The sequence below is a fragment of the Glycine soja genome, chromosome 16 (genome assembly GCF_004193775.1).
Source record: "Glycine soja cultivar W05 chromosome 16, ASM419377v2, whole genome shotgun sequence".
Taxonomy (NCBI): domain Eukaryota; kingdom Viridiplantae; phylum Streptophyta; class Magnoliopsida; order Fabales; family Fabaceae; genus Glycine; species Glycine soja.
In genome coordinates this window covers 889,772-905,838 of record NC_041017.1, presented here as the reverse complement: position 1 = coordinate 905,838, position 16,067 = coordinate 889,772, and the positions used below count along the sequence as shown (strand labels likewise).

The 16,067-nt window shown below is 28.1% G+C and overlaps 1 protein-coding gene across 1 annotated transcript; it reads left to right on the top strand.

Annotated features, from left to right (window-relative positions):
• The first annotated feature begins 13,314 nt into the window (after positions 1–13,314).
• Positions 13,315–16,067, top strand: LOC114389301 (pollen receptor-like kinase 3). Its single transcript, XM_028349941.1, has 2 exons — positions 13,315–14,721; positions 15,206–16,067. Exons 1-2 carry the CDS (start codon positions 13,386–13,388, stop codon positions 15,886–15,888), a joined length of 2,019 nt encoding a protein of 672 aa, XP_028205742.1. The 5' UTR covers positions 13,315–13,385; the 3' UTR covers positions 15,889–16,067.

The following is a 16,067-nucleotide window of genomic DNA, read 5'->3' as shown; positions in this document are numbered from 1 at the left end:
AATTTTTAACTAGTTTTATCGAAAATAGTTGAAGTTACAAAATTTAAGAATTAATTTATTATTAAATTATATTAATGACTAATTTATCATTCTCTTTACACAATCAAATAATAAATTTAAAATTTTCATCTTTTAATAACTAATTTATTAGTATCTCACATTTTTAATGATTAATTTAACTATTTATCTTATTTCTTTTCTTTTCTTTATCCTTTGTCAGGGGATGAAAAAAATAGAGTAAAGAGAAAAACATTATCCCAATTTTTTTGATGTTTTGGTCTAAATTAAATGTATATTTTATTGAAACAAACTTATTTGAATCTCATATGATCACTTATAGATGATGATAAAGCTTTTTTTTTATATATTTAATCCAATTGCATATTTTATTCGAATCTTATTTTACTAATTAAGTTGAAACAATCTTATATAATTATATCAATCGAGTCTTGCATTTAGTAACCATAAATTTAAGGATTTAAAAAAAATCAATAAATTTTAATTTACTTTTGAAATTCTTATAATAAATTTATTTTTAAAGTAAAAAAAAAGGAAAACATAATCTAAAAGTTGGTACTTTTCATTTTGCTTATATATATAGATACGAATCCTTTACAATTGGAAAATTAATCTTCCCCCATTACATTTTTTTTATTTTATCTTTCTATTAATATTACATTTAAGTAAAAAAAACATTCGAATAATTGAAAAAAATACAATACAGAAGATTGTAATCACACATACACACATAGATAGAGATTATTAAATGAGAATTATTCTTATTATGAGAAACGAAAATTGCAAAAACAAATAATTAGATTATATTTAAATGAGAAAATGTATGCAACTTTTTTAAGTGGTTATATAACAAGCAACTAACTTTAATCTTAATCATCCATATATTACCTATAGTTATAGTTTTCATTTCCGATTATAAGAACAATCGACACTTAATACATCCTCTATATAACACACACATTCATATTGTAGAACACAGGAAACACAAGAAATTGGGTTGAAATCTAACTACATTTATATAAGACGAACCAAAGGTATCATACTATGAATGAAGTGTAGTTTTATCAAAATACCTTTAACAAAAACTTAAACATTTTTCTCACATTCAACTCCCTTAACGTTAGTAAAAATAAAAGAGATAAGAGATGAAATTTAAAAAATAAAAACAAAAGGTTTATATTAGTTTGTCTCATAATCCAAGACTGTATTCAATCATTGACACAACCATTATATATCATCTATGATTTGATTTTCAAATGTAAATGTAGTGCTTCCAATCTAAATAATTTGGAGACTAAGGCTTTTACAAACAACGAAGAATATAGTCGTTGAGAGCTTTCTTCCTTTGTTGATTTTGAACGTTGGGATGCACTAAGGTATGTTTGGACTTCAGACTTTGGAAAGCTAGTGAGAAGATGAAGAATTAGCTTAAAGCTAGTCAGAAGATGAAGAATTCGCTTAAAGCTTGAAAGCTAATTGGAAGATAAAAAATTAGCTAAAAAGCTTAAAAATTAATTTATTAAATTATAAGTATTCGATAAATTTAATAATTGAAAAATATAAAATGATTAAAAAAATAATAAATCATGATTTATTTAAAAATGATAAGTAGAAAATTTGATAAATATATTATATATATATATATATATAAAGTTAGAAATTAATATTTTAAAAAATGTTGTTTTAATAATAACATTTAAAAAAACGCTAGAAGTTATTAAAAAAATTGTTAATTTTTTTTTTCAGTTACTAAAAATAATTAAAAATTAACTGAAATATAATGTGAAATATAAATATTTTTCAGATTCGGACAAAGATATTCTCATGAAATGTTTAGCTTATATTTTCTTTTGTATTGTGTTTCAGTTAGCGGGTAGAAGTTGAAGTCCGTAAGAAAATCATATGAAGGGTTTCAATTGTGACCTTTGATTTCTTTGGCCTATTATGTACAAGTGTACAACTCAAGATTCTTCTAAAATTATTTACTCAAGATGATTCTTGGCTATAAGAAGATTGTTAAGATCAATGTAATGTCGTTTACATACTTGAATTAAGAACCTAAACAAACATTAGACAGGTGTTTAAAGATTTTTTTTTTCAAATTTTATTGTTAGAAGAATGATTTTGGAAACTATCAAGAGCTAATTCACTAATACAGAAAACTTAAAAGTTGCTTTTGAATTAATTTTTTTTTGAATTAAACTTGCTACACTATTGGAAAAAATGTTTTCTACGATGGTTGTAATGCATATTCAAAGACGATTTTAAATCGTCTTTGAAGTCGACGTTGTTGAAAGTCAAGGACTTTCGACAACGGTTTCACAAAAAATCATCTTATAAAAAAAAATTTAAGACAGTTATTTTTTTTTGAAAAAATCATCTTAGAATCATTTTATTTTAAAAAATTAAAAATTAGCGAAGATTCTAAGATGGTGTTTTTTGAAAAGTTGTCTTAAAAAGTTGATTTTTTAAGACGATTTTTCAGAAAACCATCTTAAAATGTCTTTTTTTTTATTAAAAAAATATTAAAAATTTAAGGATTCTAAGAGGGTTTTCACAAAAACCCGTCTTAGAAGGTTATTTTTCTAAGACGAGTTTTTTTAGAACCATCTTAGAATGTATTTTTTAAAAAAATTATCATTAAAAAATTCGATTTTCATCTCAAAAAAATCTGTTAAACAAATGAAAATAAAAGGATCCAAACTTCTCTTCATAAATTAAAAATCATATTTATCACTGATCAAATGTTAAAGAAAAAAATAACAAGTTCCCTAACCAAAACATCAATCAAGAGAAGCTAAACACTATTGAGAAAAAGTTCATAACAAGATGAACATCAAAAATCACTAACGCGCATGATTCAGGTCTTCTAACAAATCCAATCTCAACCAAGATTTGCAATGCAGAAAGCTGGGCGGCATCATTCCTTCCAATAGGGTAATTACCCAAAATATAGTCATGTTGCAACTATAACAAAGCATTCATGCACCAATGATGTAATATCTTGAAGCTAATTGTAGTTTTATTTAGTAACAAGATATACTCTTATTCATTCATAGAACAGAAAGAAAAAGACATACTTGTACATAGGACAATTGCAAAAACATTGGATCTGTCACAACTTCATATGATTCACGAAAGATGTTATGATACTTGTACATTGGATCTGTCACAACTGCAAAAACATTGGATCTATATTTAAAGAGTTCTACACACACGGACTGGGGGATGAAACTTTTGAAGAATAGGTTTGCTTGTTACACATAGGATGTGAGAATACTATATCGTTCATGTCCATGGTCTGCATGAACTTGGTAAAATGGAAGATACTCTAAATGATAGTGGATTCTTCATAAATTCTTAAAATTATTAAGAATGATTTATCTTCCATTCTTTACACATATGGTGTGAGAATTCTATCATACTTTTCATGTCCATGATCTACTCGACTTAGTAACAATGTAATACTCTCTAACTGATCATAGATATATCAAAAATTCTTAAAACTTACATGATTCTTGCTATTACTTGCCATTGTTGGACTGTTTGTTCTTTTAACTTTGAAATTTCTATTTCTGATATGCAGACAAGTTCTATAAAAATTGAGTGTGTCTGTGATGGAGCAGATGAATGCATTTTGGAGACAACTACAGTTGGTGTTGCAAGTTCAAATGGAGGCCCAGAACAACTAGTTATATTTGTAGTTTTAAAGGAAGGATACAATTCCAATGCAGAAACTCTAAAGATGAAATTCAGTAAAGCTATTCAAAGCAACATTAACCCTTTGCTTAAGGTCTGATACTCTTGGTTTGTTTTAAACAATTATGAATTGATTGCGGTTTATTTATTACTTTGTGAAAACTGGCCTGACTTGGGATGATATAGTTCATTGACTTTGTATCAAGAATAACATTAGTATAGATTACATCAAACATCATTTGACAATCCTCTCTCCTTCCAAAACACAAGAATCTCTCCCTAAATGAAATATTTTTGTTTTGATGCATTGCATATATAAAATGAAAGGGAAATTGCATATATGTTCCTAAATATTCAATCCATACATCTTGATCTGAGTTGATCTTAGTTTTAACAAATAAACTATATAAAACTAGTTTCAATTATGAAACTTGACTTTACTGCAAATCAAATGGATTAATTTTAAACTAAAATCAATGGCTTTTTTCTTCTCTCTGTAATGCTTCTTCTCAAGTGGTCAATTTGGGTCCAACTTCGACATTGTGTGTGTGAAGGTATACCCATAGGATATCAACGAGCACACAAAGGTTAATGGAAAGGGAGAGACTTCTCGATAGTGTGAGTGTAAGTATTTTATTGTGTGACTAATCTCATTATAAGATTTAATCATATTTAAAATTTACAATTTCTCTAAGGATGTATGATCAAACTCATTCTTTTCCATTAAGCTTAAATTTAGTAAAAGACAATATACACTTTTTTTATACACGGGTGAAAGAGGAATATAATGTTGGACAAATTAATTTTTAAAATTAAACTCTTGAAATGCTTATAAATATTTTTTTTGTGAGTATATCACATGCAAGATTGCTTTAAATTGAGTTATTCCTCTAATTGTTTCTACAATTTAAAGCTGATGTCGACAGCCACCACACAAGTTATTTTTTTTTTCAATATAACTTATTACTAGATAAAAAAAAATATTTTTTACATTTTGTTTGGTAAAAAATAATTTGAAGCGAAAATGTTAGCTAAAAACTAAAAGCTAGAACCATTATGCAAAAAGGTAAATAGAAACATAAGACGTGCGGATTAATTAATGTAAAGTTATTTTGGCAACTCAATTAAAAGTTTTAATCTTAGATATACATATGAGGAAGAAATTTAATGATCATAATGATCAATGGTAGACCCATATTTTTTTTAGTGGGAGTAAATAAATAATTTATATTTCATAGAAGAAAAATATTTAAAGTTTTTATAAAATACATAATTTGATGACAAAAAAGAAATCTAAAACTTGTCTTTATTTTTGGATCGATTTTTAATTTTAGGCTCCATTTGATTTGGTTTCGAACAAGCTTTAGTGTTAGTTAACAACGTGAGGAGAGTGGCACGACAATAATAAACGCGTGTGTGGGATCCACATAAGCGGGTGAATCACGTTTCCTTGAGACTCGTGTCGTGAATCCTTAGGAAACAAGCACGTGATAAGCAATGCTACAAATATTCCTTTCCTTTTACGGCAACTTGAAGATGTATTGAAAATTCTACTACGCTATATATTACATTTCATTTTCTCCAATTATATATATATGTTTCTACTTAATTAACGTATACGTGATTATCTTTTATAGGAGATGTTTCCAGAAATTATATTTTTAATCTATTTTTTTAAAAAAAAACTAAAGCTATATATTAGTAAAATATTTCATCTAAAAACTTAAATAGATATACATTAACAAAACCATATATATTTTGAAAAAAAAAAGACCAGATAAGGTAACTTTTAAGAAAAAATAAAAAATATTTAACTTTCACAAATATTTTTTTCCCAACATGTTACTGATGATTGATGAGTAGTGATGCATCGCTTTCTCATTTCTCTCTGAAATTTATCGTATCTGTGGGTTTTATTTTTCCCGCCTCAAGGCTCCTGTTGGATGAGCAGTAGTATTGTTTATATAGCTTAATAGAGATGTATTGATAGTGTCACAAACTTTATATTATTAACTAATAAAAAATATTATTGTTAATATGATTTATGAGATAATTATTATAAAATTAATAAATGTATTATATATAATTTGGTAACTTAATGCATTTGTTCATGTATTATTTACTTATTTATATATTAAATTTTTACAATAAAATAATGAATTATGCAATGTATAAAATAGGAAAATAAGACAAGGACAGAAAAAAAATATAATGAGATAGACAACGTAATAAACACAAGGAAAAACAGTGTATAAAAAACATTGTGAAAAATACTATATAGAAAGCATTATTCTTAAATGAATGGAACCATCGGGCCATCACATATTGTCATAAAAAACACGGGTGGTCCGTGTTCTCCATCCCTCTCATCTGATTTAAAATTAAGGAAAATGATAGATAAAATAATGTTATCTTTAATATTTATAAAAATACAAAATTTAAATTAGACATGTTTAATAGTTAAAAAATAAAAAAATATTTAATATTTTTATTTTGTAATAAAAAAAATTGTAACGAAAATTGAATATTAACATTAATACTTAAGATTATAAGTGTTTATATATATATATATATATATATATATATATATATATATATCTTATTCAATATTTAATGCTCATCAAATAATTACACAACTAATTATATAAATTTACACAACTAACAAAACTGTCATTTAAAAATGTGATGGTAGAAGGAGCGATGTAAGGGTGCTTAATAATGGAGACCATAGTGATACAATGATATATACTTATGAAAGGAGGCAGTGATGATGATGACAAGGGATAATCTTTGGGTGAAATTACTGTGAGATAAGAAGCTATTATTACTGTGCTATAGTAATTACAAGTGTTTTGCTACTATCCAATTCTTTATTTACTTTATCAAATAAAAATGCATTTCATATCTTCTAGGCTCTAGCAACCAGACAAGCTCTGCAACTATTGGAATATGAGCTTTGTGGCTTTTAATTTGGGTTTTTGTTTTTGTATTTCTTTTTATTTTAGTCTTTTATAAAACGTGTTTATTTTATTTTTTCCCTGTTAAAGCGTTTTAAATAATACTTTTTATCATTCAAAATATTTTTTATTTTTATTTTTCAAAGAACTATTTAAAGTTTTTAAGGAATAAAACAAAATAAACATATTTTACAAATGATTAAAACATTTTTTACAAGAACAAAAATAAAAATACAATAGAGACGAAAAAAATATTTAAACCTTTAATCTTATCTTTATTAGTTTATTTTCAATTTCTGTAACCCATATAGTTAATATTATAAATGATATAATTCGAAAAAAAATAATTAATATTAAATTAAAAAACTAAAATGATAATTATTTTGAGATAAATTATTTATTTTTACCTCACGATTATTAAGAATCGGATGAAATATTTTTTTTAAGTTGTTTCATTTTTATCCTTGAGGTTTGAAAATTTTGTAGTTTTCCAGTTTTATGCTTAGTTTATACGTGTTTTAGATATTTAGGTTTTAAACCGAATTATCATCAAATATCAAACCCATTTTTTAATGTCTGTTAGAATCTTAGCAGGTGAGTGAGTGTTGACTTTTATCTCAAGATTTATAGTTTTTTTTTTTTTAAAGGAAATTTTCTATAGTCAGGAAGATAATATTTACAATCGCTAGAGATTTTAGTAATTCAAATAATTTTCAACTAACTCAAGTGTAAACCCCCATTAAAAATTGAAGTACTTTAAAAGTTTCTTTTAAAAAAAATTTATTAATTCAAATCTTAAATATATAACTGTATTAAATAAATACTCAGAAAATATTTGTGGTTTTAAAAAAAAAAAAATCTTCATGCAGTCTTTCAAAAATTTATTGTAACTAGAATAAATATAAACCCAATAAATTTAAACATAACTATTTTAACTAAAAGAATTTGAATTTGATAAAAAAAATTACAAACCTAAATTAAATCAAGTTAATTGATTGTGATTAGTTTGAATTTGATCAAATCATGTGGGCCTGTGCTAGCAGACCAAATCAAATTAACAGACGTGTTTCAAAGTCATAGTCAGAAGGAAAAAAAATTCTTTTGACATAAAAAACCAATATACACATTGAGAGAGATAGAGATAAAAATATTGATATGATAAATGACTTGATATGATAAAAAATAGAGATAAAAAAATTATGAATTTTGATGGAGTGTTTTAGATGTCAAAAAATGAGGAGTTAGAATTGATCAAAGTTAGATGAACTTAGGTAGTTGCTTTTTACACCTAATAATTGCTTATTGCACCAAATCTATAGAATTATATTTTGGATTAACTTTTCGAAATGTAAAAAAATACCAAACTAAAAATATAATTTTACATTTGGTCTTTTTGAAATCTTAAGAATGTGCAGAAAACAAATTTTAAGTGTATTCTTATTTAAAGGTAAGAAAAATGCTAATAAATGTCATTAGGATACAAGTTAAAAAAATTTAAATGCAACTCTTCAACAATAATTTCTTTAACCAATATCCTTAAAGTAAAAACATTTGAGTCTATTTTCTCCATCTAAAGAACACAAACTTGAAACTTTTTTTTTGATGAAGTTATACTTAACACTTAATCCAATAAGCCTTAATACCACGTGATTTGAATATATTTTTTATATATTTTTGGAAAACTATTTTTTTTTGTTTGACCCTTTTTGTGGAGCAGCTAGATGACCCGTGCTTGAGGAACAAATTGCGGAAGAAAGTTAATGGCAAGAAGATGAGCCCAATATACAATAATGTCGGGCAGCAACCTGACTTGAATTTCCACCAACTTTGAATAGTCTCAGCAAACAAACACCTAACACAGGCATAAAACTTGACTTTAATTTATACCAACCAATGAGAGACACCTATCACCTTCTATCATTATAAAAAAAGAGTTTTTTTTTTTTACACCCAATGCTAGTTTTCACTCTCAGAGAGATAAATAAAAAAATATAAATATGATAATTTATATGATTTAATAAAAATAAAGAAAAAAAAATAAAAAATAAGAGTATAAATTAAATATTTTATATTCATGAGTGCCAAAAAATCATGACTAAAAACAAAAGGACATCTTCTATCTTCTTCGAGATAGGGCAAATGCTATGCGATCTTGGTCAAGTATAAATAAACACGTGACGTTAATTTCACGGGCTTGTGGTTATTTTTTCTTACCGTAGAGTTAACAACTAGAAAAAGCAGACTCTCTTAACCTTTTCCTAACTATCTTTTATCTCTAAACAAATACTACTATTTTCTCCATCTCAGATTCTTTGTCATTTAAGTTAATATATATACTTTTAAAAAACTTGTTAATTATATACATTAGAATAACAAAATAAATATACTTGGTGAAAATAATTTTATTAAAAGAGTTAAACTATAATTGTAAAATTTTTAATTGTTTATGGTTGATACTAATAAATAAGAGGTGCTATTAGAAAAAAAAATTAATTTCTTTCATTTTTTAAGTGAAAAATATTTTAAAATAAGTTAAAAAATTATTTTTGACAAAACATTTTAATTAACTTATAACTTATTGTTTAACTGACTCATAAGCTTAACTAGTTAAGATAGAAGTGTTCAATAAATAAACTTATCTCACTAGTTGATAATTTTTTATATTTTTTTAGAGTTATTTTCTCTTAAAGATGATCTTATAATCTTATTATTGACATAGTCAGATGATAAATGTAAACATCTCTTTTTTTTTAAAATTAAACATTCACTAAATGAGAGGGACCACATTATTCATTGAGCTCAATTTTGATATTGATAACATTTTTTTAACTTTAATGTTTGAATTTATAGCTTACAATTTATTATATTTTTTTTCTATTTCTATCCGTATTACTTTAATTAAAAATTTTCTTTCATCCCATCTTATAAATAAGAAAAAAACAACATTCACACAGTCAAAATACTGGCCTGTCTTCATTATTTATACTTAATATTTGAACATAATTCCTCTTTTAAACCATCTTTTTAATATTAGGTTATTTATTTCAAATAATACATTAATTACGCCATCTATTTTAATTATCGATAAAATGTTAGATTTGCAAGCACAGTTTATAAATAACTTATAAATTGAATATTATAATTACTTAAAAATATATTTTGTCTACAAATTTTAAAATATCATATAAATATATTTTATATCATTTTATATTCACCAATAATTTTAATAGTTATTTTTATAAAACATACTTATTTCAATATGTTGTAATAGAAAATAAATTAAAAAATAATTTTTAAATTTTAATTTTTTTCTATTTTTTTAAAAAATGTTGTTGGGGATGACAAAAAATTCATACTCTCAGGTAAATTTCGCTACAGATTGAAAATAGACAACTTAATAAGTATTCATGAGTAAAATAAAATTAGAATTTTCTCTATTTGCTTATTAATAGCTAGGACGGAAGAAAATACTATGGTAACAAGACTTGTGGGTATACAAAACTTGAAATTTCTTAAATATTATTTTAATAATACATAAAGTAATGTATTCTATTTCTTTACTGTTAATATGAATTTTTAAAATATTTATTTTTAATATAAATATATGTTTCAAATTTATTTTATTTTATTTTATTTAAAATTTTATATTTGATTAAATATTTATGAATATCCTTAAATACTCACATATATAAGAAAATTACAAATGACTATCAAACGAATGCTCATACAAGTATAAAATGACAAATATTCATCCAATAAAACATGTGCTGAAAGCTGCTATGTGAGACCACCCCATCCCAATTGCATCCATATATAACCATAATACTCTGCGCGCTTATAATATAACGCTCAAGTATTAAACAATTGGACAAAATATTATTGCTCTCCTTAATTTTAGCTTGCTTTCGGTGTTGACCAAGACTTTGTGTTGGGTTACACTTACACACTTCCACTACTGCCATTCACATGGAAATCACTGTATAAATTGCGAAAATAACAATTTCAAACCTAAGATGGTCTATTATATAGTTGCAGGAAGAAAAAAAAACAGAGATAAATTGTGTATCTAATAGATAATGAAATAAAAAATAAATAAATAAATTAAGTGAGATGTAAAGCTACCGTCGTTATTATGGATAGCACATTGCCCATCTACCCTCACAACTCACAAGTAATAAATGAGAACTAGTTTGGAAAAACTTTGATGGTACAACTTGAACATATTCTCTCTCCCAAGATAAATATCAAACAAAAAATTTATCTTAAAATAAATGTCGTATTTTTTTTTATGTAATATCAATTGTCTTTTTCTATTAATATATTTAATAAGTATTATTTTAGTTTTTCAATGTAATATTAATTATTTTTCTAAAATTATTATTATTTTATTTATTTAATAGTTTATTTTATCTATATAAAATAATTTATAACGATATTTATTTTTTGAGACGGAAGAAGTATATAATACTTTATATATACTTACAGGTACTCTGAAATACAATATTAATCATCACTTTTTCAGGAGGAGAGTATATATGTATGGACGTGGAGCTTGCATTGCATTTGAAATTCAGAGGTGAATATGTGGCTGCAAGAATGGCTAAAAGTACTGATGTGCGAGCTGAATTTGCAAAATGTTGTTTTTGAAATGGATTGTAAGCATCTCTTTGAAGGTCTGCAAGCACCTACATTCATGGAAAACGAATTGGGTACTGTTATTAGAGCTTGCAAGAACACACTTGCCTTGATAAACAACTCATAGTTTGATAAGTAGACAAGCTAATCTAGTTGTTCGCAACTTTGTTAGGGTATCTAGATTTTTTGTTAGTCCACATTCTTTTGATAGCATGCATATTCCAAATTGTATTCATCATTTGATTATTAATGAAATGAGTTAAGCACTTTGCATTAAAAATAATAATTCAGTATAACCATACCTTATAATACTATTAACTATATGTAAAATAAAATTAATCATTATTAGACATTTCAATAACCTCATGATATAATTATTTAGTTTAATTGAGAGTATTAAATTTGTCATGAATTAGTATTTTTTCTAATATGAACAAGACTAACAAAAAATTAATGGATTATATTTCCTTTAGTGTCATGTTATTCTAGAATTGACTTTAATTAAAAATATTTTTGTAAAAAATACGTGAGACATTTTAGAGTAGATCTTATAATAAAAATCAAGTCATACTTTTAATTTAGACATTAAAATAAAGTCTCCGAGGAAGTACAACTTTTAAAAAAATGGAGGTTGGAAGAGAAAAACAAGGAGTGAAAAACAGATCTAATTTTATAATCATATCCTCTTAACTTTTGGGTCGTTTAAGAATGTACCCTACACCTAATTCCACCGAACAATAATAGTTGCACAAAAATATGCAGCATTTTCATCATCAAAAGTTGAATAACCATCATCTTTTTATTTTTCTGTTTTAATAAATCTCTTTCCCCCTTATATGTCTTTCTGTTTACAATTGTTATCAAGTTTGTGCAGTATCTATATCAAAGATTTTCATGTAAATATAACTTCTAAATTATGAATTTCAAATCTTTATATTTCACGTAAGGAAACTACTGACCAATTTTTTTTCTTTCTATATCGACAAAAGCTGTAATCTTTTTAATCTTTGAGTTTTGTATTTTTCTTTTAATATTCTTCTTCCATATGGAGGCATGTCTCTGTCAAATATCAATCATACTCCATTGTGCTTATTCGAAGGTTTCTGATGCAAAAACACAAGGCCCAAGACCCATATAATTCTATGTGATCTAATCTAAAAAGTTGAGAAGGGTGTTTTAAGAAAAATCAAATTAACGGCATTTTGCCATTAGAGGCATTGGTTTGTTTAGATCAAGGGTACTTTTTATCATAGGTAATATAATACTCACAGATCATGCAAAATAACTTACTTCCATTAAGTAAAATCTTGATGATAAAATAATGAACGTTGAAAATAGCTTTTCCTATTTAACTGAACTTTCAATTTATAACTCAAATCACTGACATCATTGTGTTTGTGATTTAGTTTTTTATGTCTTTCCTATATATATATGGCTATTATCATCGACCTGTACTTATTTTGGAAAATATTTCATCTCTCAAGAATTTAATCCTACAGAATAGAGATATCTGAATGATTCAATTCATAGGTAAGTTTCGTTCATCTAATGTATATCAAATATGCATAAGTTTGGTAGTCCCACTCTAATAATAAATAGGTACTATACTTAAAAAAGGAAGAATTTTACTGTTGATAATCAATTTTACTCAACTCAACCAAGATTATCAATCTGTTAAATAATTAAATAAGATTGTTTCATATAAAAGAGATATCTATGTTCTAGATCAGGATAACAATTAGATACTTATTAACTACCGATAAAATAGATACGTATTTGTTTTACACCAACAATAACATTAATATTTGGAACACAAACGGGCACAATACCAGTAACATACTATAATTAATTAATTATATAGCGGTCTTGACTTGTTCAACCAAAACTCCAACTCGCTCTCTCTCTCTTCCCTAGAGGGTTGTATCATTGTGAGGCTCTCTTTGCACTCTCCCTAAAGAGACCCCCTCACCATGCAAATGCATGCATGCTAGGGGTCACAAGAAAATAGCAGAAAGCAATGACCCGAAAGAAAAGAAAAAATCAAAATCACTTTCCATAGTTGTCAATAACAAAGTAATGGCCATAGCTCCGGCAATAATCCTCCAGCCAACTCTCATCATCATCGTCACTTTGCCTGCGATATATTCCATGACAGAAGCTGAAGCTTTGGTGAGTCTCAAAAGTTCATTCTCCAATCCTGAACTTTTGGATACTTGGGTCCCCGGTTCTGCACCTTGCAGTGAAGAAGATCAATGGGAAGGTGTTGCCTGCAACAACGGCGTTGTAACGGGGCTTCGCCTTGGAGGAATCGGGTTAGCAGGGGAAATACACGTTGATCCATTGCTTGAACTCAAGGGTCTTCGAACCATCAGCCTCAACAACAATGCTTTCTCAGGTTCCATGCCTGAATTCCACAGAATCGGGTTCTTGAAGGCCTTGTATTTGCAAGGAAACAAGTTTTCTGGGGATATTCCCATGGATTATTTCCAGAGAATGAGGTCTTTGAAGAAACTGTGGCTTGCTGATAACCAATTCACGGGGAAGATTCCATCATCGCTGGTCGAAATTCCTCAGCTCATGGAGTTGCACCTTGAGAACAACCAGTTTGTTGGAAATATTCCTGATCTGAGTAACCCATCCTTGGTGAAATTCAATGTTTCCAACAACAAATTGGAAGGTGGAATCCCTGCTGGTTTGTTGAGATTCAATGTGAGTTCTTTTTCAGGGAACTCTGGTCTTTGTGATGAAAAGTTAGGGAAATCATGTGAAAAGACAATGGAGCCCCCAAGCCCTAGTCCCATTGTTGGTGATGATGTGCCTTCTGTGCCACATAGAAGTAGCTCATTTGAGGTTGCTGGCATTATACTAGCAAGTGTGTTTCTTGTCTCACTAGTTGTGTTTTTAATCGTGAGATCAAGGAGAAAGAAGGAGGAGAATTTTGGCACAGTTGGACAAGAGGCGAATGAAGGTTCAGTGGAAGTTCAAGTGACTGCACCAGTGAAAAGGGATTTGGACACAGCTTCAACTTCAAGTACACCGGTGAAAAAATCATCTTCCAGAAGGGGATGTATATCTTCTCAGAGCAAAAACGCTGGAGAGCTTGTGATGGTGAACAACGAGAAGGGCGTGTTTGGGATGCCCGATTTGATGAGGGCGGCCGCGGAAGTGCTCGGAAATGGAAGCTTTGGATCTTCTTACAAGGCCGTCTTGGCTAATGGAGTGGCAGTGGTGGTGAAAAGAACTAGAGAGATGAATGTTTTGGAGAAAGATGATTTTGATGCAGAGATGAGGAAGCTAACAATGCTTAAACACTGGAATATATTGACACCTTTAGCTTATCATTTCAGAAAGGATGAGAAACTAGTCATCTCTGAGTATGTTCCAAGAGGCAGTTTATTGTTTTCTCTGCATGGTAACACTTATTTTTCCTAACTTCTTCAAGTTCAACTCAACATTTTCACATATACAAAATTTAGATGCAGAATTCATTGATATACTTTTAGGATAGTTCTCTGATATAAATTGGAGTCTGCATAATAAAGGTTTGTATTAAAAATCAACATAGGTCACTTATTAGGAAAAAAACTTTAATTCTGATAAGAGAACAACACAAAATACTCAAAGAACTGTATCTAAGTTTTGTCCTTTTCAAATATGGTAAGATGCATCAATTAGATACACGACTTAATTGACATTTTTTAAATAAGCTCTTGTCAAACACAAGAACCGAGTTACTATGGTATTCAGAGAAATTAATCCAATGATCACGGTACAGTTATATTTTGCGCCAAAAGTTAAATGAGTTTGCACATATCAAGAGAAAGAGAATTTCTTAATGACAGTACTAAAACTCTTAACATTTCCGAAAGCATCATAGAATTTCACTATATTTGCAGGTGATAGGGGAGCATCTCATGTTGAGCTAGATTGGCCTGCTCGTTTGAAGATTGTACGAGGAATCGCGCAAGGAATGCATTATCTTTACACAGTACTTGGTTCCTCGGATCTTCCACACGGGAATCTCAAGTCCAGCAATGTTCTCCTTGGACCAGACAATGAACCAATGCTTGTAGATTACGGGTTCAGCCACATGGTTAACCCTTCAACCATTGCACAAACACTATTCGCTTACAAGGCACCAGAGGCAGCACAACAAGGCCAGGTTTCGCGCAGTTGCGATGTTTACTGTCTTGGTGTTGTGATAATTGAGATACTGACAGGGAGGTTCCCTTCTCAGTATCTCAGCAATGGAAAGGGTGGGGCTGATGTGGTGCAATGGGTGGAAACTGCAATCTCTGAGGGAAGGGAATCAGAAGTGCTTGATCCTGAGATTGCAGGCTCTAGGAATTGGCTTGGTGAGATGGAGCAACTCCTCCACATTGGTGCTGCTTGCACTGAAAGCAACCCTCAGTGGCGGTTAGACATGGCGGAAGCCGTTAGAAGGATAATGGAGATTAAATTCGAGGGTGGACATGAATCAAGAAGCTTTGCAGATTCTCATCATGGTGAACAATCACAGAGGAGACATGGAACAAACAGCTTCGGAAGCTGGGATAATATCGAATATGGCAGCTCCTAGGTAACACTAATATAGAATGTCTTCATGTGTATGATCTTTTGGAATTCCTAGGAAAACCGTGGTAAGTGTGGATCAGGGACAAGTTTTATTTGTTACATGCCTTCGAATTTTGAAACGTCTAGATCAGGGATATGTATAAATTTATGATAATTAAGTTTACTAATATCTCAGTTATAGGA

Bases quoted from the DNA above. Each gene is read 5' to 3' on its own strand.
- LOC114389301 (XM_028349941.1), top strand. From the start codon at position 13,386: ATGGCCATAGCTCCGGCAATAATCCTCCAGCCAACTCTCATCATCATC. The intron at 14,722-15,205 runs GTAACACTTATT...CTATATTTGCAG, and splicing joins TTTATTGTTTTCTCTGCATG to GTGATAGGGGAGCATCTCAT.